We start from the raw sequence: 27,550 nt of genomic DNA on the forward strand, positions 1-27,550 counted from the left end.
AGGAGAGTGAGCTGGGTAGCTGCATAGCTTTTGTTTTGCTGGGTGAGCTGTGCAATCCTGGGGCAGAGCTGAATTGCTGGAAGGAGCGGCAGAGAAGCCGCATATTGCCAAAAGGAGCCTTCATCTCTGGCCTGCAGCCTGTCCTCTAAAGGCCCTTTCAACACATATTTAAGGCTATGGCTTAGCACCATTGCTGAATTATTAACCTGCCCAGGAGAAGGGTCAGGTTAAAGCTCAGAGGCGAGAGATGGGGGTGAGGTGACAAGACCCAGGTTTGCCACCCTGGGTGGAGCTGGAGCCAGCACATCACTGGGAGGGGACTGGATGAAGTGACAGAACACAGAGGACCTCAGCACAGAGGGGTTGTGCAGGAGACACCAGGAACAGAAGGGGTGAGAAAGACACATTAGGAGGGCACAATAGGTCTGATCTTGTTTGCCAGAGTAGCCCTAGTCCTGGCACTCAATCAAATTTATGGGAGGGAGGGAGGCGGGAGGGGGAGGGAGAGCGAAAGGAAGACCCACTACCAGGAGAACTGGGTGCTGCTTTATTTCACAGGAAATAATTGGACAGAAATACAGAAATGGAGGCCCAGAGGCTGCTGAAGAGGGCAAGGATGGTGTCCCTTGGTTCCAGCCCTCAGGCTCTTGTCAGTGGGCCTCAGGCCTCTCCCATGGGATGCGGATGCAGTCTGGCCAAGCCCAACCAGGAGTTTTCCTAGCTCGGCTGAAGGCTGTGGAGAGAGGAGAGGACGAGCCTGGCTGGAGGCTCGGCGCTGTGCTCCTTGGTTAGTGTAGGCAGCGGACAAATGAGATGCAAATCAGTACGCGGAACAAGGCCAGACTGGGCAAGCATTCAGAACAGCAGGCCGGACCCGACTGACTTCTGCAGAGCCCCCTGTGGGCTGGCTCGGGCTGTGGGCAGTGGACACAGAGCTGGCCATGCAGGGATGGGAGTGATAAGAGTGGGAGAAGAGCTGAGAGGGCTCAGGAAGGCGGGAGGGCGGGAGGAGCAAATGGCCTCCGAGTCACTCAGTATGTGATGGACGTCTTCAGACTTGACTCGACCGTCTTCTTCAGGATGGTGTGGCAGGTGGAGCTGGAGCCAGAGCCGGACACAGAGCAAGAGCCCAAGACAGGGCCCTGCCCAGAGCCCAGGATGACGTTGGAGTCACCGGTCACGATGCTGGAGCGGCTGGACCCAAAGCTGCCATTCCCGCCTCCGAGTCCACAAGTGCCCACCAGGCCACCATCTGCTCCTTCAGACACGATGGTGCTGCCTTCCCCAACAGCTGCCAGGAAAGGCACCAGGGTCACAGCAGGTCCTCGATTCCCCATGGGGCCCCTCTCCCAAAGTCCCCTGATACTCACAGATAGTGACTTGACCGGTGTACTCCCCAGACGTCCTGGGGGCAAAAGGACGAGAGGAAGAAATGCTAAGAAGGGCTGCAGAAAATATGCTCCCAGGTGCTTTTAAGCCTCTTAGAGCAGCTCGCCACCCTCTGAGCAGATAAAATCCTCAGTCCCCAATTTTAAATCCCTCCCAGCAGAATGGGTGGCCCCCGGTGGCTCACAGCGGCAAGAAACCTCTCAGCATCCTAGGGGCTTCCCTGGTGGCTCAGTGGTTGAGAATCTGCTTGCCAATGCAGAGGACACAGGTTCGAGCCCTGGTCCGGGAAGAACCCACACGCTGCAGAGCAACTGAGCCCGTGTGCCACAACTACTGAGCCCACGCACCTAGAGCCCGTGCTCCGCAACAAGAGGAGCCACCGCAATGAGAAGACCGTGCACCGCAATGAAGAGTAGCCCCCGCTCGCCACAACTAGAGGAAGCCCGCTTGCAGCAACGGAGACCCAACGCAGCCAAAAATAAATAAATAAATTTATTTTGAAAGAAAGAAAGAAATCTCTCAGCACTCTGTGTTGGCCTTGCATTCCCCCACCCCCACCTCCGTCACACATCCTCAGGGCCCTCTGACCAGCCCCACCTGCTCTCCTCGCCCTCCAGCAGCCTGCGGTAGGTGGCGATCTCCACATCCAAGGAGAGCTTCGAGCTCATCAGCTCCTGGTACTCGCGCAACAGCAGCGCCACGTCCTGCTTGGCGGTTCTCAGAGCGGCCTCCAGCTCGGCCAGCTTGGTCTGAGCATCCTTGAGGGCCAGCTCCCCACGCTGCTCGGCATGGGCGATGGCAGCCTGCAGTTTGGCATTCTAGAGAGGGGTAGAAATAAGGGAGGAAGTGGCTGTAAGCCCGACACAGACTCCCAAAGCACCTACTGTGGCTATAACTTAAAGGCTGAGATGGACCATAATCTCAAGAGCTCAAAATTATTCCTGGCCATGGCCAGCTCTTCTCATTGTCAAAGAGAGTATTGCCTCTTCTGCTTCTTTAACTCCCAGAGTGCGTTAAGTAGCATCTCAAAAACGTCAGGTCCATCAAGAACTTCAGAAAATAATCTTATTTGGAGATAGGGTCTTTGCAGATGTAATTAGTTAAGGATCTCAAGATGCTATCACACTGTATTTAGGGTGAGCCCTATATCCAGTGGCTGGTGTCCAAGAAAAAGATGAGACAGACACTGAGATGACGCCGTGTGAAGATGGAGGCAGAAATGGGAGTGATGCACCACCAGACGAGGAATGCCAAGGAAATTCCGGAGCCACCAGAGGCCAGGAAGAGGTGAGGAAGGATTCCCCCAGCTCCTTCAGAGTGAGTGTGGCTGCCCGCACCTGAGTTCAGACTTCTACCCTCCAGAACTTACAGAATAGATTTCTGCTCTCTCAAGCCACCAAGTCTGTGACACTTTGTACGGCAGCCACAGGAAATGAATGCAGCTCCTTCTCCACTTTCTCCCATGATCTTCCCCTATTTCTCCCCACCCTGTCGACCCTCAGCACCTTCCCTGCAGCACTTTCTCTCTCCTAGGGTACTTAAAGCTCTTCCCGTCCCGTACGGGTCATTACCTACAAGTCTCCTCTTGAGGGCCACGTGTCCTTGAGGCTTTTGGAACAGCCCCATTTCAAATACTTTATCCTGATGTTGTCAGAGTCTCATGGGCCTCAGTTTGGGGTCTGAAAAACATTCTCTGTGCTCACCTCTCCAATCCGACAGAAAACTCCTAGAGGAAGGACAGCATCCCTGTCCAATCAGCCATCTAGTTGATTTTCCCTCACGTTCGGTTCAAGAAAGAAGACATTCCCTAAAGGCTCTCTTTCACTTACCACAAAGCACCCCATGGATGAGGAACAGGGTCTCCATTCTACAGGTGAAGAAACTGAGACTCGGAAAGGAGGTGAGTGGCGGAGCTGAGACCCTAACCCAGAACAGCTGAGGTCCAGTCCACCGCTCTTACTGTAGCCTCAGTTCATCAGGCTTGTGCATGAAAAGGAGGAGTGAGAGGGGGCTGTGACCCCAAGAAGGATTCTCCCAGGAAAGGCACCTTGCTATGCAGGGGGGACTGTGTTTCCCAGACATGGGGACATAGTGACTCTCCTAAGTACTGGCCACTGGTCTCTGAGACTCCACGCACTTCATTGTCACCTGGGTGAACTTGGTTGAGAAAGCAGGTTTCTTGCCTCCACCTTTTTTTTTTTTTTTTTTTGCGGTACGTGGGCCTCTCACTGTTGTGGCCTCTCCCGTTGCGGAGCACAGGCTCCGGACGCGCAGGCTCAGCAGCCATGGCTCACCGGGCGCAGCCGCTCCACGGCATGTGGGATCTTCCCGGACCGGGGCACGAACCCGTGTCCCCTGAATCAGCAGGTGGACTCTCAACCACTGCGCCACCAGGGAAGCCCTCTTGGCTCCACCTTTAGAGACTCAGATTCCCTCTCTCTGGTGGGAAGCCCAGGAATCTGCATCTTATCAGACACCCCCAGAGAACCCCAAAGCTTCCAGAGCAAAAAGTCCACATTTATGGGCAAAACACCGTGGCAGCAAATTGAGTAATAGGACCTGGTCACCCTCATCTCAGGTCCTTCCTCACACTCCGAAGGAGAGCAGGTCAGAATGGTTGGAGACTGAGTCTGGCCTTTGAATGGTCTGTGCTTGCATGTGGACAGGCCACCCATGGCTTGCGAGTCAGGCTGAAGTGCTTGAGGAAACCGCCAGACTCTGTGGTCTCAGCTCTCAACCCTCTGTTGATCCCAAAAAAACGATGCTTTGGGCTTGGGGAAAGTGAGGGCAAAGACACTTGAAAACTTAAGAATCTGTAATCCTCACACCTAGAAGTCAGGTCTCCAGGAGAAGCAGGAACCCACCTCCCTGCCCTTGCCATTTTCTCCCTCCACCTCTCCCAGCTCCTCACACCCACAGCATCACCTGACCCTAAGGGGGTCTCGGCACCCCACCGTCCTGCCCATGTCCCCCGCTCCCTGAGATCCTGGTACTCTCCCTCCCTAACACGGGACCAGGAAATTCAGCGTGTGGCCTTAGAGTCCTTACTGGGCTTGACGAGTAAGTATCAAAAGAAGAGATAAGAAAAGAGATGAATTAACCCTCTCCCCAAGGAGCTGAAAGCAAGATGTGCATGTAGACACGGAATGCAGCGTGAGGGCTGGGGCCAGGGTTGGCAGTGCAGAGCCCATGCAGCTAGAATTCCCAGGAGGAGAGCTGAACGCCTCTGAAACGGGGCTTGAAGTTCTCTCCACCCCAAATTAGCCAAACCCCCAGCCAGTTATCAAAGTTTCACACAAACCCAGCAGTGACCCTGGCACAAAGGTGGTAAGACAGAGGGCTTGGGGGCTCTGGCACCCTCACCTGCTTTTTGAGGTTCTCAGTCTGACTCTGCAGCTTCTGAATTGCCTGCTGCAGCTGAGTGATCTGGACTTTGGTCCCCTTCATTTGGTCCCCGTGAAGCTGGGCAGACACCTGAAGCTCCCGGTACTGATGGGGGATGGGGTGACACCGTCAGTGGAGAGGACCCTCACCTTTGACCCCAAGACCATGAGGAACACCATGGCCCCGGTTCTCTGCCTCCTCACATCCTCATTTGGGAAGCGGGTTAAAACGCTTGGAAAACCAGGACACTGTGGGATATGGTTGCGGAAGTCTGGGCTCATCTCCCACAGTTTCCCTGCATTGCCTCCCTCCTGGAGAGGGGAAACATGGTGCCCACCCAGCCCTGATGCTTCAGAGAGGTTATTACAACTGCCCAACGGGACCAAGGTGGACGACCACCCTGGGGGGGCAGGCAGGGAGACCCAGCCATTTCCAGCATGGTGCCTGTCCCCCGGCCCTGGCACCTTGGTCTGGTACAGCATCTCGGCCTCGGCTTTGCTGGTCCCAGCGATCTCCTCGTACCGGGCACAGACCTCGGTGATGAGGTCTCTGAAGTCCAGGTGGCGGTTGTTTTCCATGGACAACACCACAGACATGTCGCTGGCCTGGGTCTGCAGCTGGCCCAGCTCCTGTGGGGAAGACTGACTCAGTGTCCGTTGGCCCCCCAGCTCCCTTTCCCCTTGGAGCCCCGGGCAGGTGGGCAGAGTGCCCTCTTCCTTCGGAGGCAGCCCTCCTTCGTGCCGGGTGACAATGAGCACACCCTGCCCTCTGTGGGGCTGTGTCCTTTTCTGGAATTGAGGGCTGTCCAACGACTCGTGGACATTAAAGGAACGTGTCCGGCAGGGTCTGAAATCACCTGGTCCCCATCACTCCCCTGACCTCCTAACACATCCTCTCTCTTGTTCCCATTGCTCCAGTCACAGCAGCCTCCTTGCATTTCCTCAAAGACACCAGCACCCTCTGCCTGGAATCCCAGATTCCCCACTGTGTGTCTGTCTTCCTCACTTCTTTCAGATCTTGGCTCAGATTTTGTCTTCTAAATAAGGCCATGCCAACCACCCTATCTGAAATCGCCACCTGCCCTACCCCCCTGCCACATTCCCAATCCTCCTTTCCCTGTTCTAATTTTCCTTATTCCCACAGTATTTATCACTTTCTAACATACGTGGTCATTTATTTATTTATTTACTAGGTCTAGTGTTTATTGTCTGTCTCCCAATAGAAAGCAAGCTTCATGATTTTTGTCTGGTTGTTCACTGGTGTATCCCCAATACCTAGTAATTCACATGGTACATTCTCAGTAACTGTTTATCAAAGGACTGAATGACCGGCATCTAATTCACTCTAACCAGGCTTCACCTCCCAGCCACTCCCACTATTGCCACAGGAACCTGCCCACCCTGTCCTCTTCCCTCCCGCCCACCTGCCCCCGGCAGACCATCACTTCTGCCCTTAGTGATCCATACTTCTTCATACAGACGCCTCAAGAAGCAGATGTACTCTTTCAGAGCCTCCACCTTGCCTTCCAACTCCATCTTGCTCGAGAGAACTCCGTCCACATCCTGGGGACAGGAAGATAAAAGCCATATACCCCCACTCCCTCTTTGGGGGTCCCACTCTGACCCAAGAGTTCTGTTCACACACTGCCCAACACCCACCCCATGGCCATCTCCAGCTCCCATTCCTTCCTCCTCCAGCCCCGCCCTGCCCTGCTCTCTCTTTTGCCTGACACTGACCCACACCACCTTCAGGAAGCCTTCCCTGATTCATCCTAACCAGTCCTGTTTCTTCCACTCCCTCCCCACCCTCTCCCACAGTGACACCAGGGCTCATCACATAGTCCCTCAGTTGGATCTTGTCCTGGGGTCCCCCTGCGTCTACGTAGACGTCCCATTTCCTCAGAGGGTCCCTATAGGCAGTGTGACAGCATGTCGTGCGTGAGGATCTCCCACCCACTGCCCTCCCAGCCCAGGACTGGGCTCTGTGCACGGTGGATGCTCGGGATTCGGGTAGAGCAGCTGACCCCACCCTCACCTTTTTGAGGACCACGAAGTCTTTCTCCAGTGTGGCGCACCTGTGGGCCTCCCGTTCATACCTGCCAAGTAAGTATAGAAAGACGCTGCCTGGAGTGCCGGCATCAGAGCCCAGGCCCCTCTCCAAGTACACCCTCCCTGCAAAGGCCACTCTGCTTTAGATGCTCCAAAGCAGGACACGCCACCAGCCTGCTTCTCTACTCTTCCATCAGGAAGCTTTGTCATGTCTTATGTCCCTCTTCACTCTTTCAGCCCAGGTCGACTTGTGACATCAGGTGACTTTGCTTCATGTTTCTAAGGCACATTCAAACACTCTTCTCACTTGCCACTCACAATCATCATCTGAAGCAGGCATTTTGGATTTTATTAGAGAGATTACAAGATGTGCCCAAGTCCTAGATAATTAGGTGGCCCAAGCAGATCTAAAACACAGGTCTCCTGGCCCCAATCTTTCCAGGACCTTCCACCTGTGTCCTGGAGCAATGCTGCCAATGTTTCTGGAAGGTAAGAAAGGCAAGTGGCATTTTCCCAGTCCACAGATATGGAAACTGAGGCTGGGAAAGGTAAGATGCCTTGCCCAAGGCCACACAGCTATTCCTTGCTCACAGTCACTAACCCCAAGCCTCCTGTTGGTCCAGGGCTCTCTCCATACCACCAGGTCACCTGGCGGGGAACCCAGAACCACAGCCTACCTGTGAGTCATGCCACAGGCCTAGGGATGTTCCCACTAATGAATTCTCTTCCACCTCTGAGACCAGAGAATGTCTGAGTCACTTTGACCCACAGCCTGCTCAACAGAACTTTCTCAAGAAAAGAACCCACATAGGCATTGTTAATAAGCCCCTCCCAGCCTTGACCAGAAATGTGGCCCTCGTAACTGGGGCCTGCTAGAATCGAGGCTCTCCAGTCCTGGGTATCAGGGGCTGTGGGACCACTTACTTGCAGCAGGTGGGGCCCCCTGAGAATCAGAGGGAATGGGGATGCGGAGGGGCTAGAGGGGAGGCCGGTCATGTGACCCTGGGAGCTCAGCAGTGAGATACCCTCTGGCTGACAGCCTGATTCAAGCCCTCCCAGCCCCCATCCAGGGCCCATGGGGATGCTGCGTTTTGCCTACTTGGCTTTATACTCCTCCTGCTGGTACTGGCAGGACTTCAGCTCGGCGTCCAGAGACACCCGTTCTCCCTGCAGCTGCTCCAGCTGCTTCCTGAGCTGGAACAGACAGGCCTGGAAGAAAGACTGCAGGGCCTGGGGACTGTCACTCAACTCCTGCTGCTGCAGCAAGTCCCACTTGGTCTCCAGGACCTTGTTCTGCTGCTCCAGGAACCGCACCTACAGCACAAACAGCGGGTCCCTGAGGCAAGCCCCTGCCAGACTCCCTGGGCACAGCCTCTGGGAAATAAAGCCTGAGCAACCCTCTAGCCAGCCCGGAGCCTTTAAGGCCTTTGATAAATATTTTCCAACACACTAAATGAATTATAATGACATTTTTATAAAGGGAATTTCAAAACACTAATTAAACAGAGCCTCAGCATAACCAGAGAGCCTCCAGTTAGACCACAGGAGGGACTTCCTTGCTGCAGAAGTGATTAGAAAACTAGTAGGAGACCAGACTTCCCCATTCCCAAGTCCATCGAGAACAGTTCCTCGAGGGAGTCACAGAGACAGGGGCTTAGCTGAGTTCACCCTCACCTTGTCAATGAAAGAAGCAAACTGGTTGTTGAGGGTTCTGATCTGTTGGGTCTGCTGAGTCTGAACCACCTGGAACTGGGGGTCGATCTCAATCTTCAGTGGGGTCAGCAGATTCTGGTTGATGGCCACTTCCTGGATGCCTCCCGGAGGGCACGGGGAAAGCCCAGGCCCACCGATCCCCTCCCCATACCTCACCCCTAGCCTTCCCCTTGAACCCCAGGCCCTCCCACGAGAGCCTCCTTGGCACCCCCCAAAGGAACTGAGGCTCCTGCTGCTGAAGTTGACCCTGCCTCGGCCCCCCGAGCGAGCAGAACAGGCTGAGCAAGCACTGAAGCCCCTCTGGGCCCGGCAGGGAGAGAGAGACATGGCAGAGACTGAAGGTTTCACAGCTACAGACAGAGGATCCTCAAGGTGTGTGTGTTCCTGCCCTGAGGCCCCGGGACGGCACAAGACTTTTATCTCCTCCCGTGCCTGGGCTGGGTCTTGGAGAGCAAGATGCTCTTGGCCTGAGTGTGTCTGTCACTGACTCCAGCTGGCCTCTTCTGACACGCCTGGGGAATAGGTGCCTGGCAAGTGCAGAGCCCAAGGAAGAGACCCAGAGCCTGCCCTCAGAGCTCCCAGGCTATAGGAGGGATGGGCACATTCTGAAGACCAGGAAGTAGCCAGAGACCTGGATTTCAGTGCTGGGGGATGGGGGGAGATGGCCCTGAGCAAACTTCCTGAGGGTCATTCAAGGAAGGCTTCCTGGAGGAGGAGATGGGGAAGAAGGGAGGCACATTCAAAGGGAAAAGAAGATGGAGGGGGTTCAGATGGAGCCCTTGAGTGCCCTGCAGATGCTGGACAGAGGAGTGCATCTTCCCGAGGGAGGGTCTACATTCGAGAGGAGGAGGAGGAAGGCACTTTGCAGCACAGGAGAAGCCAGGAGGCTAATAGAGGTGTTATTGTCATCGTTAGCTAAAAGACACTGCAGGGCTTCCCTGGTGGTGCAGTGGTTGAGAGTCCGCCTGCCGATGCAGGGGACATGGGTTCGTGCCCCGGTCCGGGAAGATCCCACGTGCCGCGGAGCGGCTGGGCCCGTGAGCCACAACTACTGAGCCTGCGCGTCCAGAGCCTGTGCTCCACAACGGGAGAGGCCACAACAGTGAGAGGCCCGCGTACCGCAAAAATAAATAAATAAATAAGTAAAAGACACTGCAGGATTTGGAAATGAAACAGAAAAACAAGGTACCCAAGTCCCTCTTCTTGCCCAACCCAGCAATCATCCATGAGGCGCCACCCCACTCAAACCAGCCATCTGCACCCGGGGGGGCGGCGAATGGAGCATTTCCAAGCCCAGCCTGTGTCCCTTTCACAAACACACAGCACTAGGCACATCCACTTGGGTCCAGCACTGTGCCTGTCAAGTTACACATCAGAGGATCCCAGGCTCTGAAATAAAATGTACATTTAGAGACATGCCTTCCCCGGGGACTGGGAGCAAAAACAGGAATTTTGAGGCTCGCTTGCAGGATAGAGTCCGTCTCCGCCCTGAGTGTCTGCTAATTGGAGGAGCCCCAAGGTTCATCATTCAGCAGGCCTCCCACCCGGTGGAGGACCCGTGATGGGAGGCATCCAGCCACCTGCACTGCTGCCCTCCCACTGCTGGCAAGGAGGGCCGGCATCTCTGATTTTTAGAAATTTCCAAAATGTCTTCTTTACAAGGCGGGAGGGCTATTTCTCCCTGTCCCTCCCCCGCTTTCTTAGAGCCTGATGCACCCTGAAGCTGGGATACTGGGCCTTTGATAATGCAACTCAAAGCCAGGACAAACAGAGACTCAGCCTAATAAACACTCAAGAGATGTGCTATGAGGAAGTCAGTCCTAGCAATGCAAACAGTCCCATAGATGTTCCACCCCCCGGGACCAGACAATGGTGAGCGCATCTCCCCTCCCTCCAGAGGATTAGAAACTCCATCTGGCAGATGGCATCCCGGAAGGAAACTGAATGACAGATGACGAGGTCAGGCCTTCTGTGGGGAAAACAAAGGAGATCAAGGGACTGAAGGCTCAGGTGAGGAAGAGAAGAGGAGAGAAATGATCCAAGCAGAGATTCAGGGACACAGAGGAGAGAGGAGGCAACGTGGAGCAGCCTCAGAGTCTAGAAAGAGAATCTGGAAAATGGGTTGAATCCCACTGAGGACCCACCTCCAAACCCTACCCCCTGGGGACCACTCTGCAGAGGCAAGGAGGGCCGGGTGCCTTCCTCCCACAAACATTCTTAAGAAAGATCTCCGTGGGCTGGAGTCTACCACCCCTCTCCACTGGCACTGAGGGTGAAGGGCAGAGGTCACACTTGGAACGGGGCCTAATGTACCTCCCTGGAACTTCCCCTTGTTTGTAATATTACAGAACATTAGAGCCAGAGAGCTTCAGGGTCCTCCGGTACAATGCCCTTGTTTCACACTTAAGAACTCTGAGGACCCATAGGGTGTAGTGCAGGGTGCAAAGACTGTGCAGCCTTGAGTAACCTAAGAGATTGCACCAGATGACCGCAAAGCCTACTTTGACCTGTCACTCTGTGGTTTGAGTGACTGGCTCAAGGCCACCTACACAGCTGATCAGGCTGGAGCCAGGGCTCCCACCCAGCTCAGACCACTGCCCCACAGAGCAGCCCACTAAACAAACTTTTGATCATGACTCCACAACGCCTGCCTTGTCCACCCCTCCATCGAGCTCAGGGTCTGGCTTACGCTAGGCATCCAAAGTACTTGTTTAAGAGATGAATTCTTATCCATGACAGTTACAGCCAGGGACCTTCATGAATCCCCGTGAGTTCTCAAACACTGCTGGAACACATGTTTTCCCCTATTTAAAAAAAAAATCATGCTGTGATGGAGAGAATGAAAAAATGGCTTGGACGTTTGAATGCCAGGCCCCTCGGAGGCTGAGTGGTACACACAAAGGTACGCAGAGGGACCCCGATCACGCAGCAGCAAAAGTCCAAATGGCTGGAATCGTGAACTTAACGTTAAACCCAGCATGCAAAGGTTCTAGTGGGTTTTATCTATTGGGTTAAATCCCCTGTTCCAGGTCAACCATCCTCAACCACAGGGGTCCCCAACCCCCGGACCACGGACCAGTAGCTGTCCATGGCCTGTTAGGAACCAGGCCATGAACCGCTACTTGTCCACAGCAGGTACACAGTAGGAGGTGAGCAGCAGGTGAGCAAGCGAAGCTTCATCTGTATTTACAGTCGGTCCCATTGCTCGAATTACCGCCTGAGCTCCGCCTCCTGTCAGGTCAGCAGCGCCATTAGATTCTCATAGGAGCGTGAACCCTACTGTGAACTGCCCATGCGAGGGATCTAGGCTGCGTGCTTCTTATGAGAATCTAATGCCTGATGATCTGAGGTGGGGCTGAGGCGGTGATGCTAGCCCTGGGGAGCGGCTGCAAATACAGATTATCATTAGCAAAGAGGTCGGACTGCACAGAGACCATAATAAATCAGTTGCTTGCAGACTCATATCGAAACCCTATCAGTGAGGGGCAAGTGACAATTAAGCTGCGACTTAGAGTAAACTGGACATAAGCAACGCACCCTGGGTGTCACTGTCTCCCATCACCCCCAGACGGGACCATCTAGTAGCAGGAAAACAAGCTCATGGCTCCCACTGACTCTGTGTTATGGTGAGTTGTATAATTATTTCATTATATATTACAATGTAATAATAATAGAAATAAAGTGCACAATAAATGTAATGCGCTTGAATCATCCCAAAACCATCCCCTGTCCCCATCAGTGGAAAAATTGTGTTCCATGAAACCGGTCCCTGGTGCCAAAAAGTTGGGGACTACTGCTCAACCACACCTCATGCTCTACAGTCCCTGCCCACCCCAGTCCTGCCTTCGAGAATGCCCTGGCCAATGCAGCTTCTTGTAGCTCCCCAGCAGCCCCTTCTCTTACTGCTCCACCCTGAGTTCACCCCTGGCCACAGCTACAACTCCTCAATCTCTTTCTCTCTAATTGCCCTCAAGCCTGTTCTGCTTGTGAAGCGGATTTTTTGACCCAATAGCCATTTATCCACATTTATTTATTGACTCAACAAGATATGATTGAGCACCTTCTATGTGCCGGGGCCTATGCTGAGAGTTAGGAATTTAGCAGAGAACAAGGCCCAGCCCCTGCACCAAGAAAGCTTAGAGTCTAGTAGAGAAACAGACACAGAACAGGTAATTAGATACGTATTTGATTGCAATTATGATAAGGAGAGAAAAGTACAGGGCATGAAAGAGGCCTAATCTAGTTTAGCCCCTAATTTATTCTCGAACATGCCAGGAGCACTCCTGCCTCAGGGCCTTTGCACTGGCTGTTCCCTCTTCCTGGAATGCTCCTTCCCAGATCCCCGTAGAGCTACAAGTCAATTTCTCTGGTTGTCCTAAACCAAAAGTGCGACGCTGAGGCCATCCTTCATCTGACACTTCTTACCCCTTCCCTGCTTTATCTCTTTCCATTTAGCACTTAGCGCTCCCTAACATACCGTATATTTCACTTACTCATTTTGTTTGTCAGTCTTCCTGCACTAGAATATCATTTCCACAAAGGTTGGGATTTGGTCTCTTTGCTCACTTCCGTAACCTCTGCACCTAGAACACTGCCTGACATACAGTAGGTGCTCAGTAAATACTTGTTAAATGAATGATTCCCCATTCAATTTCATCTTGTTGATTTCCTTCCATCTTTTAACCCCTGGATATCCTTGTGAATCTCAATTCTGTTCTCCAAAGCACTGATCACTCCCCATCTCACTCCCCCACAAGGTTGGGAGCAAGCAAACATGGTAGTGTGTGTGTGTGTGTGTGTGTGTTATTGAGCTCCTGCTGTGGGCTGAGCACTGAGTTAAATGATACAGGAGACATAAGATGGATAAGGCGCCATCCCCATCCTGAAAGAATATATAGTCCCGTGGAGAATACACGTATGAACAAAGAATGGGGGAAACGATCTGAGAAAGAGTGCACTGGGCTGCAAGTGGGCATGTTGGTGTAATAGTGAGGGATTCCTCTTTTTACCTGGACTCTCCTCTTGTCCTTGGAGGAAAACAAGGACAGAGCCTTGTGGCATGCCACTAGAAACCCTTCCTCTGCAGTTTTACATCCTCCCAGTGTATGTCCTTTGGATGCTATGCTCAGCTGTTTGGGAATCTACCCACCTGTACTTTTATCTAAGAACTCTACATATGGTAAGCATTTGATACTAACAACCCTATGAAGTTGGTACTATGATTATCACCACCTTGCAGAGGGAACAAATAATTTTCCCAAGGCCACACAGCTAGTAAGTGACAGAGCCAGGATTTGAACAGAGATAGTTGGACTCCAGAGTCTTTGCACTTAACCACCTCACTGTGCTCCTCTCAGAGACCTGGGAATGTCAGTATTGAAGGACACCTTAACCAACTGAAGCCCAGAGAGGTAGAATGACTTGCCCGAGGTCACACAGCAGATCCAAAAGTGAACTCATTTCTCAACATTCATCCATGATCAACATTAATTAAGCACTACCAGGTGCCAGACACCATGCCAGCCCAGGTTAAACAAAATTTAATGAAAGTCCCTGCCTTCGAGGTGTTTGCAGTCAGGAAGGGGAGTGGGAGAGAAGTGGGGAATCTATTTGAAAACCAGTAAGTGCAGTAAAGTGTTGGAGTCTCCACTGTAGACGCATGTACAGGTCTTGTGGTTCTGGCCATCTTCTCGAAGCAGCAGCGGCAGGAGTGCTTATTTTGGGCACGTCCCAGAAGAACAGAAGTCATCTCCTGGGGCAAGATGAGGCGGGGCTACCCACACCCATTCGGGTCTTCCTAGCTTTCGCAGGGCAACGAAGGGGTTGGTTAGTGTCCTGTCCTGTTTGAGGGGAACTGGACAGAAAAGGCTCAAGTGTCTCGGGCCTGCCTTTAGTCAGCCTCCCCTCCCCCACCACGGACACCCCATGACTTCCCCGATCTAGGCACAATGGAACCTTCCCTCAGCTCTGCTTTTGCAGCTGGGAAATACATGCCAGATTCTGACCCAGAATCTCCTGAGTCTCCCAAACATCAGCCACTCACACTCAACCTCCATCATCGCGCCGTTTTGTAAAGCCAGATGTACTAGTATATACTTAATATTTTCTTTAAATCAAAGCTAAATCAGTTCACTTCTTTCTTATCCTGACCCTAAGCCGTAATATCCTTGAAAATGTAGCTTTTGCGTGCTGGTTCTAATTTTTTTGAATTCATATTCAAATAAAACATAACTATTAAAATGTAAAACATTCCTCCATGTGCTGTCGGCCTACAGAGAACACAGGTCAATCTCGTCCCTATTCGAAGTTTCCCAAAGCCAGGGAGGGCAAGGAGGGCGTAGCACCCATCAGATGTGGCTGATTTCTATCTCGCCTGTAATTACAGCTCTCTTGGCCTGTCGGGACAGGAGGCGAGGGAGGAGATGAAAGGTCTGCCCTTCACTCTTCCCCAGGCCAGGCAGAGCACACTCACACCAGCCTGCTCTGCCCTGGCACCGTCCTGCCTGCTGGGCTGGGGGCGGGTAGCCCCTGCCCTCCTCACTGCACTGGCAATGAAGGAAGGCGCTGTCCATCCAGAGAATGGGCTTATTGTGAGGGAAGGGGTGTCCCAGAGGGGAGCCAAGCTGCTGCCTCCTCAGGCCTCCGTGCCCAGGTAATGAGCCCCCAAAACCCACAGGGAGAGGCCTGGAGAGGAAAGATTTGCAAAGCTTTTCCTGGGAGCTCAGTAGTTAAATGTTTGTCTCCAAGTTCCCGGTTGAGGGTGGAAATGAGGAGGGACAATGCCAAACTCTAACTTTGGAGTAATAACCATTTTCCATGCATAACACACTTTTTAGAATTCTATTGATGCACCCCAACGTTCATTGCAGCACTATTTACAATAGCCAAGACATGGAAGCAACCTAAATGTCCATAGACAGATGAATGGATAAAGATATGGTATGTATACACACACACATGCACACACACACACACACACACACACACATATACACAATGGAATATTACTCTGCCATAAAAAAAAGAATGAAATCATGGCATTTGCAGCAACATGGATGGACCTAGAGATTGTCATACTGACTCTGAGTGCCAATCACTGTGTCGGGCCCTGTAGATGTTTCACGTGCTTTAATCCTCACCACGATCTGAGAAGTGGGGATTATTCTTATTCACACTACAGACACAGAAACAAAAACAACTGCCCAAGATCTCAAAGACGTGAAGAGGCCCAGCCAGGACGAGAACCCAGATCTTCTAAGTATCCTATCGTCTCCTCAGGAAGAGAAGCCTCCTCCAAGACTCCTTCTTGCAATAGGAGGAGTGTTTCCCTAGTCAACAGAGAACCAGAAACTTCCCCTCTGGTGCGTGCCGGGGAGAGAGGCCGTGGAGGGGACTCGCTGAGCTTCCCTGGGCAGTGGGGGCTGCTGTGTAACAGCTGGCTGTCTGCGGGGTTGGGAGAACACGTCTCTGTTTTGTAGTGTTTGCCATCTTCTAGGGTATAAATGGTCCCGCCATGGCTGATTTCAAGCTACCGGCATGATGTCACTGACTGCAGAGTTGGGAAGAGGTGAACACGGTTAGCCCTCACGAGATTGCACAACTGGCTCCAGCACACCACTGGCCGAGGGTGAGGAAGGTAGAGACCTTTCTGTGGAGGGGGACCCGTCCCAGACTGTGGGAGCCAAGAACACATCTTTAGGAGCAAACTGATGGTAGCTGGGAGAGGAAAGAGGGCTGGGCTGAGAGGGGAAAATCTGAGTTGAGGGTCCAGACTTGCCCATCAGGACCCAGCACGCAGCCACTGCCACTCTGAACCAATCAGGTTCAGCCAGTTGGGTGCCCTGCTGCAAGCAACCACTCCTGAGTTGGTAAATATTTATACAGCATGTTACTAAGGACAGCCTCCCAACACCCCAGAGGTCCATGGGGCAACTTCTAGGGCAAAGTTTCCAGGATTCCTACAACCCTGGGAAAATGAGGTCAAGGCCCCAGCAGAACTCCTGGACTGGGAGATAGGGTAGGGGGTTTACCTGGACCAGCTCCCTGCCCCTCCTCCGTCCCCCTCCCCAGCAACCCTCCCATGGCCATCTGAAGCACTAAGCCCTGGGCATGGGGCATGGGGAGGGGGTTGAATCTTCTGCCCCCATCCCCAAGGAACTTCAGTCTGAGAGAATAGTATTTTCAGAACTGCAAGTTACAACTCACTAGTGGGTTGTGAAATCAATTTAATGGATCTCGACCAACATATCAGAGTGTATCACCATAAAATTGTGTTCCATGTGCATATGTCTGTGTACGTGTGTACAGAACTGTGATATAAAATGCATTTCTTACTAAGGATCATTGTCCAAAAAAGCTGAGAAACCCTCTGATAGAGGAGGTGGTCCCACCCCCAGACACACGCAAACCCAAGAAATAAGACCAGAAACAGGAGTGGCGTTAGTTGTCAGGACTGGGGGATGGGAAAATAAAGGTTTAGTCTGGGGAGATCTTCCAGAAGAGAAAAGTAATGAAAGCAGGATTGGGAGGGGGAACTTGGAGAGTGAGGACCTCTCTCAATTTATCCTGAAAGTTAGGAAATTCTCCTAATACCAAATCTAATCCCTAAGCCCACTGATGCATGCTCTGCCCTGCAGCCCGCCGACTCCCCAAAAGGATGAATCACGGGCCCCTGCTCCACAGAGCCTCCGAGTCACAAAAGGGACAAGGACAGGAACCACTGGTTGGGTCCAGGGGAGGGAGGGTCAGGCAAGCCAGGGAGCACAGACAGCAGCGTGCTCAGTGCCAGCAAGGCAAGGAGGGCCAGACTGCGTATGCCGTGGCGACACAGACCAGGTCTTGGGAATTGTAGACGCTAGTTAAGATCACAATACTCCACAACTGGAGAATGACCTGACACCAAAAATGCCCCACACGTGCATAATACCTGCCAGTTGTTGTCAGATGTCAGAGCAGAAAGACCTAAGAGGTCATCTTATCCCACACCCTTGTTTCATAGCACAAGATACTGAGGCCCAGAGAGGGCAAGCAACCTGCCCAGAGCACACAGCAAGGGTAGGACTAGAGCCCACTAAGCCAGGACTCATTTCATCCTGCACTGCAGAGAGCCATGAGACTAGGACAGAGACTATAGAAGAGGACCCCAAACCCCCACCCACACAGCCCCCCCATCCCAACAAGCTCATGCACGCTATCATCCACCCATAACGTTTCCTGGGCGCTTCTCAGCACCAAGCACTGTGCTCGGTATGCGGAGATACACCACATAATCCCCTCCAGGTAAGAAGGGAGTGCCCCACCTGCTCTCCAGAAAAGGAGACTGGCTCTGTGATCTCCCTGACCTGCTCCAGACTCTTATGACTGTCAGGAAATTCTCGGGTCTAACCTCACTCCTTCCTGCTGCAACATCAGCCCAGTTCCTCTTGGCCCCAGAGGCACCTGCTTGCTAGCCTGGCCTGGCAAGGGGGGAGTGCTGCCCAGGACCTTCTCCCGGCTTCTGAGTCAGCCCGTCCATTGTTCCAATGACTTTACCTAAACCTTTTTGTACTAAGGTGGCACAAAAAGCCCGGGGAGCCGTGCCAGCAGAAGTTTGTGGGCGGAGAAGTGGCAGAAAGAGGAGAGGACCGGCAGGAAGATGTTGGATGGGCAAGTGAAAGGGGGAGAAAATGCAGATCCCATCCACTGCCGTGCTTCTTAAAGTCTAGGCTCCTGTTTTAAAGATGTGGAGGAAGAAGAAGAGTCCAAAGCTGGTGACACTTCCTTTTCTTTATACAAACAATACAAATTCATTGTTGAAAAATTTAAAGCAACAGATAACAAAATTAGAAAAAATAAAACTCTTCCAAAATACCACCACCTAGAAGTAGTCACTATTAACATTTTGGTGCATAATCTTCCAGACTTTTCCATATGTAAATATCTTTCATTATTCATTAAACCTATATTTATTGGACACTTTCTATGTGCCAGATATTTTTCCAGTGCTAAGAATAAAGTAGTAAAAAAAAAAAAAAACAGATAAAAATCCATGCCTTTATGGAGTTTCCATCTCACGATGATGTGTGTGTGTGTGTGTGTGTGTGTGTGTATGTCTATTCATATGTCTAGTATAGTGCTGTATTCTACGATAGTGTAAGCACCATTTATTCGTGTAAATATGTATTTCCCAGAAGTGGGATCATATTACACATACAGATTTCTAGCCAGTTTTCCTCCCCGTCTGTGTCAATAAATATACCCTTAGATTATAGTGAATGGCTCAGAGCATTCCCTTGCATGTATTCTCAGGGCTTTTCCCCAATTCCACTGTCTGATTTCTTCCCCGCAGGAGACCTGAACCTTGCTCTGGAAGCCCATTGGCACACGCGCATGCGCGCAGACACGTACAGGAGGCTGCACGCGCGCGCTGCAGACACGGGAGCCAGCCGTCGGCCTGATGGATCGTGCAGTCTAATGTAGTCCTGGAACGAGACATGTTTCCAGGATTCACCAGGGCACAGCCCCATTCCCGGCGTTCCCATCCAGGCAGGAGCAGGAGCCCGGCTTCTCCCAGTCTTGACTTCCCCTGCAGGCGGCCGGGGTTCTCGCAACTGGAACCAGGCCTGGGAGCCCGGCAGGAGCCAGCCCTGCAGCAACAGGAGGAACAGAAGCAGGGGCTGATTCTGATCTCCCTGAGTCCCTTCTCTGCCACCGCCTTCCTGGTGCCTGGTGGGGATGTAAGGCCAGAGGCCTCAAACAGCCCCCCTAATGGGGACCTAATGCCCTGGTGATTTCTGGGCATTTTTCTGGACTTTAAGAAAGTCCCAGCATAGCACAGGGAGATCAGCTAGGTGGCTTGTGACTACCTAGAGGGGTGGGATAGGGAGGGTGGGAGGGAGGGAGACGCAAGAGGGAAGAGATATGGGAACATATGTATATGTATGTATGTAAAGCAATTATACTCCAATAAAGATGTTAAAAAAAAAAAGAAGAAGAAGAAGAAGTCCCAGCTGGCCCAGACTGCCTGGGTTCGGATACTGTCTCCACTACTGACTAGCTGTGTGGCCTCAGGCAAGGCACTTAACCTCTCTGGGCCTCTGCATTCCCGACTATAATAAGGGGATAATCATTCCTATTTCATAGGGTTGCTGTGTATGTCAAACAAGATGATACACGTAGAATGCTCAGAACAGAACTCAGCACAGTGTAGTACCCACCAACTATTAGCTTTATTTTATTTTATTTTTTTATTATCATCGTCTCCTGAGCCTCCACTCACCAACCAGGCCTGGCCTACTAAAGGCTGACTTTCCTGGGACTCCTGCTCTCACTGTGGTCTGAAGGGCTTTTTGTGCCCTCCCGACCTCCCAGGGTAAAAGAAAGAGAGAATAGGGACATGCGTGCGAATACATGCAGGGTGTGTATCGCCAGGAGCTTGTAATGAATGTGAGGGAGTGAGCGTGAAGGTGAAAAGAGATTGGACATGATCGTGAAGGACTACATATGTGTGCATACAAGTAAAAATGTAGGGGCTGTGGAAGCCAGGTTTGGGTGTGAACGTGTAAGCTAGCAGTGTGCGTCAGGGTGAGAGTGTGAATACATAGCTTCTGTGAATGTGTATGGTAGAAGACACTTGCGTATGACAGCATGTAAGGGTGTGTGTGTGAAAGAGGGGAGAGAGGGGTGTGAATGTGTTGTGAGGTTGTGTGTTGTGATGTGTGTGTGTATGAGGGTTGTGTGTGGATGTCCACAGTCCCCAGCCCCACCCCAGGACCCAGGAGACAGTGCTTCATCAGAGAAAAACATTTCCCAGTGCCCTGACTTGTTGTGGGAGAGACTTTTTTTCTCCCTTCAAAGCTCTCAAGTTTCCTAGAGAAAAGCTGCTAGCTCAACAGAGCCCAACGTTAAACCCGCCCCCCTGATCGAAACTCGGGAAGGAAACCAGCACCAGCCGTCCCCACTTTGCACCCTCACCCCTACCCCCGCCTGGGAAAGCTCCAGCTTGACCCACACTTTGCCCCCCACCTCCCACTGGCTGCTCAGGTCCACACCCTCTCCCTGTTCTCCCCAGCCCCTCCGAGGGCCAGGGTGCCCAGGGCAGCTCCCAGCCACTGATGAGAACGCTTAAACCCCTCTGCTAGCTTTGAGAGCACTTTGCGTACCTGCCCAGGCAGGCCCAACCAGGGGTAGCTGGCAACTCCACGCAGAGGGGAACTGGGGCTGGGGGGAGGGGGACCAGCTTCAAGGCCCACAGCCAACCCCCTCCCAGGAGGCAAGCACTCCAACCCACACTGCCTCTCCTAAGAAGGCAAAATCCCAATAAAGGACTAGGTGGGAGGGTGTCTCAGAGAGAAAGGCCACTTGGAGGTAGGGGTTGGACATCAAGTAGGGTCCTTCCTGGGGCTTCCCTGGTGGAGCAGTGGTTAAGAATCCACCTGCCAATGCAGGGGACACGGGTTCGAGCCCTGGTCCGGGAAGATCCCACATGACACGGAGCAACTAAGCCCGTGCACCCCAACTACTGAGCCTGAGCTCTAGAGTCCGTGAGCCACAACTACTGAGCCTGTGTGCTACAACTACTGAAGCCCATGTGCCTAGAGCCTGTGCTCCACAACAAGAGAAGCCACTGCAATGAGAAGTCCGTTCACCACAACGAAGACCCAATGCAGCCAAAAATTAATTAATTGATTAATTTTTTTTTAAAAGTAGGGTCCTTTCTTACATTTAGGGGCTCAAGAGAAGACCTCTCTTCCAGGACGTTGTCTCAATTTTTAATACTATTATATGTATCAAGAATAATTAGGGACATACCACTGTAAAGCAATTATACTCCAATAAAGATGTTTTTAAAAAAAGAATAATTAGGGAGTTCCCTGGTAGCCTAGTGGTTAGGACTTGGCGCCTTCACTGCGGTGGCCCGGGGTTCAATCCCTGGTCGGGGAACTGAGATCCCACAAGTCGCGCGGTGCAGCCAGAAAAAAGAATTGTTATCACATAATGCACAACTACTACGTTCCAGGTGTGTTACATATTGTGCTTCTAATTAACACCATTTTATAGATGGGGAAACTGAGGTTCAGTCAAGTTACATTACTTGCCCTAGCTCACACAACCAGCGGTGGCAGAGCCAGGATTTGAACCAGGTCTGTCTGTACAACCTGGACCCTTTCTCAGGTTTGTGCCTGCATCTGCCTGTCTGTTCTCAGCCTGAATCGGCACCTCCGTTCTTCCCCCTCTACCAGGGGGGTTGGGGGAATCTAAAGAAAGACAGAAACCTGCTCAGCCAGCTGGAACAACTCGGGCAACAGCGGGCTGGGGCAGCTGGCAGCACCTTGCAGAGGAGGGGAGCGTGGAGGGGCCTCAGGAAGCAAGGGGGAGAGATTGTTGAGTGGAGGGGATAAGAAGGGGGACCCAGACCTCTGTGACACCTGGCTAGGGAGGGTGGCACATGGTTGCATGTAGGATGGCAGAGTGGGGAGTGGAAATTAAGGTAGAAATTGAGGCCTAGTGGCTGAGCCCCCAGAGTACCTACCCCGCTGTGCCATCACTTCCGCAAGGAGGCCTGGGCCGTCTGCCTCATGGCTTCTGCTGGGCCAGAGGTCTCAGACCGAAGAGCCCAGGTGGTGGGCATCTGAGCACCTCCAAGCTCTGGAATGTGCCAGAGCTTCATTCCTCAAGCCACCTCATTCCCAGCAACAGGGAAGAGCATTAAGGCCCCAGGCATGTGGGAAAGAGAAACCCTGTGGGTCTCCAGAGTGGCCAGCCAAGGTTCCCGGAGGGTCGGGGACAGAGAAGGGGGCGCCTGGCTGAAGCTCCAGGAGACGGGAGATGGGCAGGGGCCAGGGAGGGAGTGGGAGGTGGGAGAGATAGCAGGGCAGGGTGAATGAAGGAGAAGTGAGGGGAGGAATTGGATGGGGGCGGGTCTGGAGAGGGGAAGTTCTGTCCTGAGACCAGGCTGGGGCAGAGCACTTGGAGGAGAAGGCAGGGCAAACTGCCCCGGCCCCCGCCCCAGCCCCCTCCCAGCTTCCCCAGGGGCAGCCAAGTGCCAGGGAGAACTCATGTCTATCCCCTGGGGAAGCAGGGCTTCAGTCCACAGGCCCTCTCTCTCTGGGACTCTACTCCAGGAAACTGACCAGTGTCCCCCTCAGCCCCCCAGCTTCATGAAGGCCTTTTGCAAGAGGGGAGTATAGAAACTGCATCAAACCCCCCTTTAAAAGTTCCTTGGGGAGCCTGGCCCACCACCAGGGGAATAGGCCAGCGCTGCAGCAAGGGGGATTGGAGTCAGACCCCTGACACCATTAAGGGAAGGACAACAGACACGAGCAGTGGGCCTGGGTCAAGGGGACGCAGGTCCGGCAGGGAGAGGCTGCCCCACAGAGGCAGGGGAATGCTCCAGATGACTTCTTCAGAGTCCTCACCTGACCCCAGGGAGCCCTTTGGTGCCAGACCACAGAGCAGAACCTCCACTCTCAGGGACTTCTCAGGAGGGCCCTGCTCTCCAGAGGCTGGGGGTGGGAGTGGTCCTGTTACATTCTGTTCAAGCGCATTTGATACTTAGTGATTTGCGAGGGCAAAAGGGAGAAACTGGGAAACATTAATCCAACCCCATGGGAGCCATATACAAATGAGGATAATGGTCCCCACCAGTGACATATCATGACAATTAAGAGAGGTAACTAAAGCAGTTAGCACAGGCCTGGCACAGTCACTTGGAGGGAGGGAGCAGTAAAAAATGGTATCCTAAAGCTCAGAGACAGGTAGAAAACAGGTGACAAAGTCTCTCAGGGCCCCAGGGACCTGGCCAAAACACCCTCGGCTCTGGCCAGGGCGAGGTAGCTGGGCTCATTTGCACGTCATTTGCATGTGTCCTGTCTGGCCACTGACACTTGTCACTCCTGTCGCTTCAGAGCCACTGGGCCCCACGTGGTCTCTGTCCCTCCCTCGTGGCCTTTCCCAGACTCCTGAGGGCTGAAGGACCCCGGAGAGAGAAGAGAGCCCGAGTCAGGGACATAGGGTCTGAGAGGGCACCTGGCTTCTGGAGACGGCCCGTACCGCTGCCACTGGCCCAGAGCCTGGCTTAGGGCGACCCCTGCAGGGAATTCCCGGAACAGAGGGGAAGGAAGGGGCCAGCGCTGACCCGTCCCCGCTCCACGTGGGCCGCAGCCGCCCAGCTCCTTTGCCTCCGACCTGTGGCACCGCTCCCGGGCACCTGGAGTCTGGGGGCAGACCCACTCACACCATGCCCCCATCCTGACGGAATCCGTAAACTCACATCCCTCCCCGCAGCCAGCCAAGACCAAGGGGTCAATGGGGATTGTAGCCCAAACACCGGGTAGGAATCTTCGGGAGCTCTGCAAAGTCAGCAACACTCCAGCACCTCTCCTCCAGATACCACTGGATCTGCACTAGTGCCCACCTCGGCTATCACACCCCCATCTCGCAACCCAGGATGGAAGGGCTCGTGGTTTTACTTTTGCAAGAATTTAGGGAACAGAGAGAACTGTGAAGAAGTGGGGAGAAACTCACACCGCCTGTGCAGAAGGTGGACCCACCAAGGGGCCCCAGATCACATGGCTGTAGCTAGCTGGATTGAGTCCAGGCCAGGGAAGGAGTTCCCCACAGTACGGCTCTTTGGGGGCTCTGGGAGCCACCTAGGTCCCTCCCCATCCAGATCAATTCTGCCCATCCACTTCAGCTGAGAGGGGAACAGGGGAAATGCAGCGACTGCAACATTTGACTAGGGGGAAAAGAATGTCAAAAATGCTCTGAGCCTGCGGTTTGCTTGTTGACAGCCACGTAGGCTCACAACCCTGCTTTTCCTGTGGGGCTGGCCACCGCCCCTGTCTTGGCTGGGCGTGTGAACGGGGGCAGAAAAAGGGCAGGGCAGAAGGGTGGGTGTGTTAACAAATGAAGTCATTCTCTCTGGGTGGCTCCTTTTAATTCGCACCTGAAAAACCCCCAGCCAGCAAAATTGGGTCTTGCCAAGTGGGAGCCCTACCCTTCTGGCTCATCCAGACCCTGGGAGCAAAGGGGGGCAGGAAAGCTGAAAGCAGGAAAGGAAGGGGTCTGCTTAAGGCCAGAGCATTTGAGAAGACTTCCTAGTCCTCTGGGGACCCATTGGCAGGACACGGCCGCACTCGAGGGCCAGCTGGTCTCCAGGAAGCTTGAACTGGGTTGTGGGCAAGTGGAGGTTGGCAAGGCATTGGTGAACTCATCCCCTCGCCCCCAGCCCCCCCAGGGAGATCAGCCACTGAAGGTGACCAGTGTCCCAGCCCTGGAGGTTACATTACAGGCCATTACATCCACGTCTGGTCCTGGCAAGACATTCTGGCCTCCCTCTGGCCATCTGTAACATTTAAAGCAGAGTCACCTGGTGTCTCATGGCAACCCCCCAAAATCCAGTCCCCACAGTGGGAAGCAGAAATTTACTCCACAAAGGGGACAGAGTAAGCCTCATCAACTCCCCTCAAGACCCCCAGTCCCACGATCCAGAGGCTACCCCCCTGGACTTGCCCATTTTCCTCTTCTCCCTCCAAACCCTCCTCCAGGGGTTTCTTTGGCGGCACGGTGGTTAAGAATCCGCCTGCCAATGCAGGGGACACGGGTTCGAGCCCTGGTCTGGGAAAATCCCACATGCCACGGAGCAACTAAGCCCGTGCGCCACAACTACTGAGCCCACGTGCCACAACTCCTGAGCCTGTGCTCCAGAGCCTGCGAGCCACAACTCCTGAGCCCAGGCGCCTAGAGCCTGTGCTCTGCAACAAGAGAAGCCACCGCAATGAGAAGCCCATGCGCCGCAACAAAGAGTAGCCCCCACTCACCGCAACCAGAGAAAGCCCGCGCGCAGCAACAAAGACCCAATGCAGCCCCAAAAATAATTAATTAATTAATTAATCCCTCCTCCGGGCAACTGCCTGATAATCTCCCTAAGTCTGTGAGACCTTCCAGTCTGATGGGTTCAGGTCCCATGTATGGCTTGAGCTTCTCTGTTCCCTGGATCTGACACCCTCGTCCCCCATCAGGCTGGAGTCCCTGAGGACAGGGCCCGAGTCCCCTCCTTGCTCGAGTCCCCTCCCCAGCTCCTAGGATCAGACAACACACAGAAGGGACGCAGCCCTGTGAAAATGGACATGGGGGCTGGGGTGGGGGAGTGGTACAGCCAGCACTGAGACTCGGGCTTTTTTGCATGAGAAGACAGGAGCCCCAGCTTCAATCCCACTGCTGCTTCTACAGAATCACTGTGTGACCTCAGACATGGGGGCCTCCATCTCGGGTCTTGATTCAGTAACCTTGAGGGTCCCTTCCAGCTCTGACAGCCTATTCTACTAGGGGTATCCTCATGTGTTAATGGGGGGAGGGGATCTGAGGGCAGTGAGAACCTGCTTAAGTAGAAGACTAGCTTGCTGTGGCCATGGCTTCTCAGAAAAGGACTCTCCCTCCCAGAGCTGGGGGCAGCGTTCCTTCTAGTGTCCCCTGAGACTAGAGAACCACTTACAGATGTCCCCAGCTCTGGGGAGGGCTGAGGGTCTGGCGAGAGCTGGGGTTGGGAAGCACATGACAAAGTAGAGGGTGGTCCAGTTTCCAGATGAGTAAGTTCTAGATGCTACCAACACGGTGCCTGTAGCAATACTATACTGTACACGTAAAGTTTAAGAGGGTAGATCTCGTGTTAAGCGTTCCTACCACAATAAAAATAAAATAGAAAGTAGAGAGAAGCTGCCTGAAAGCTGTGTGCAGCCCAGGGGAATCTAAGCCCAGAGGGGGATCCCCAGCTGCAGGTGGTCCCCTTCTGGCTGCTTCCAGGGCACAGCAACAAAATCCTCACCATCACTACCCTCCAAAATCCACCGGCCCAGAGAAGCGGTGGGGACAGGGCCACCCTGCCGACCCTCAAGTCCTCCCCAGAGAGCCAGGCCATCATGCGCACCCCTCAACCACACGGAGCACAAATCATTGCGGGGGCCCACCCTGGGGCTCAGGCTGTTGAGAGAGGGTGGAGCCTGATTTCAGGTGACAGTGGAGAGGTGATGGGGTGAGTGCTCTCGGGGACAGAGAGGGGCGTGTTGGAAGAATGAAAGCGTCCTCTCCCAGGGGCTGAGTGGGAGCCCCAGCAGAGCAGGCACCGCCCTATGCGGAGGCCTCCGCCCCTGTCCTGCCCTGCTGGGCTGGCTGTTCCCATCACACCCAGTAAATTTTGCTTTTATTGTTGTTGCAGAGGTCATGGGTGGAGGGGGGGGCGGGGGGCAGGGGCCGGGGGGAGAGGGGTGCTGTTTGTGTCTGTGTTGCTATGTGCAGACACACCTGGTGCTTGCATATGTATTGATGTCTGAAGTTTGGGGGGGGGTGTGTGTGCATCAGTGTGTGTCCATGAGGTGTGTGTGTGGATATATTCTTGTGGGCCTGGGAGATCACTGTAGCTCCCATTTATTGAGTTATTACAAGGTACCAGGCACTGTCCAGGTGTTTTTTTTTTCTTTCTTTAATCCTCACAACAACCCTGTAAGGGAGGGATTCTAGCTATCCCCATTTTACCGAAAAACAGTTGGAAAGTCAGAAAAGTAGTAAGGGACAGAGCTGGGATACTTGACTTTCATGCCGAAAATGTGTCTGCGTTCCATGTATATGAGAATCTGGACAGAACATCTGTAGATCTGTCTCTCTGTGTCTGTGTGTTTGCATAATCTCTACCTGCTCAGATGAGTCTATGCGTATCTGCCTGTATGTCTGTATCAAGGCCCAGACTCTGGCCAGGCCGGACTCAGTAGCAGGCAGCACCAGAGTCTTAGGAACAGTGACACTCCCAAGGAATGACTGTATTGTCTGAAGCAGAAGACAGAGCTGTGATGTGGCTGACTGTGGACAGAGAATTTTTGCCATCAAGACTGTGCAGGAAACACCAGTGTGAAGCCAACACAGTCGGAGAGTCTGAAAAGCAAGGCAGTCTGTCCCCTTCGAGGAAGGGACGATCTGGGAAGAGCTCAGAGGGCAGCAAGAAGGAGGCAATTCCCCCGCCCCCCACCCCATCACTGTCACCGACA

At 53.2% G+C, this 27,550-nt stretch overlaps 1 protein-coding gene and 1 long non-coding RNA gene across 2 annotated transcripts; one reads left to right on the top strand and one right to left on the bottom strand.

The window, feature by feature from the left end:
• Positions 1 to 530: 530 nt before the first annotated feature.
• On the bottom strand, positions 531 to 9,538 carry KRT78 (keratin 78). Its single transcript, XM_027106385.1, has 9 exons — positions 8,496 to 9,538; positions 7,921 to 8,135; positions 6,808 to 6,868; positions 6,240 to 6,335; positions 5,238 to 5,402; positions 4,753 to 4,878; positions 1,987 to 2,207; positions 1,371 to 1,405; positions 531 to 1,291 (listed from the first exon to the last, which is right to left on the bottom strand). Exons 1-9 carry the CDS (start codon positions 8,859 to 8,861, stop codon positions 1,032 to 1,034), a joined length of 1,545 nt encoding a protein of 514 aa, XP_026962186.1. The 5' UTR covers positions 8,862 to 9,538; the 3' UTR covers positions 531 to 1,031.
• A 4,294-nt stretch (positions 9,539 to 13,832) lies between these two features.
• On the top strand, positions 13,833 to 18,974 carry LOC113620492 (uncharacterized). The gene is made up of 3 exons (XR_003432790.1): positions 13,833 to 15,186; positions 15,715 to 16,161; positions 18,862 to 18,974. It is a non-coding gene; the product is annotated as an uncharacterized LOC113620492 (long non-coding RNA).
• The last annotated feature ends 8,576 nt before the right edge of the window (positions 18,975 to 27,550 follow it).

This window comes from Aethalodelphis obliquidens, unplaced genomic scaffold, assembly GCF_003676395.1.
Source record: "Aethalodelphis obliquidens isolate GAN/ISIS:26980383/991018 unplaced genomic scaffold, ASM367639v1 scaffold8, whole genome shotgun sequence".
Taxonomy (NCBI): domain Eukaryota; kingdom Metazoa; phylum Chordata; class Mammalia; order Artiodactyla; family Delphinidae; genus Aethalodelphis; species Aethalodelphis obliquidens.

What these genes read in the sequence shown, in the direction of transcription:
- KRT78 (XM_027106385.1), bottom strand. Translation starts at nt 8,861, where the DNA reads ATGTCTCTCTCTCCCTGCCGGGCCCAGAGGGGCTTCAGTGCTTGCTCA. An exon ending in ACTTCGTGGTCCTCAAAAAG is followed by an intron (nt 6,336 to 6,807) that starts GTGAGGGTGGGG and finishes TCCTGTCCCCAG; the next exon opens with GATGTGGACGGAGTTCTCTC. An exon ending in CTGAGAACCTCAAAAAGCAG is followed by an intron (nt 2,208 to 4,752) that starts GTGAGGGTGCCA and finishes ACCCCTCTCTAG; the next exon opens with AATGCCAAACTGCAGGCTGC.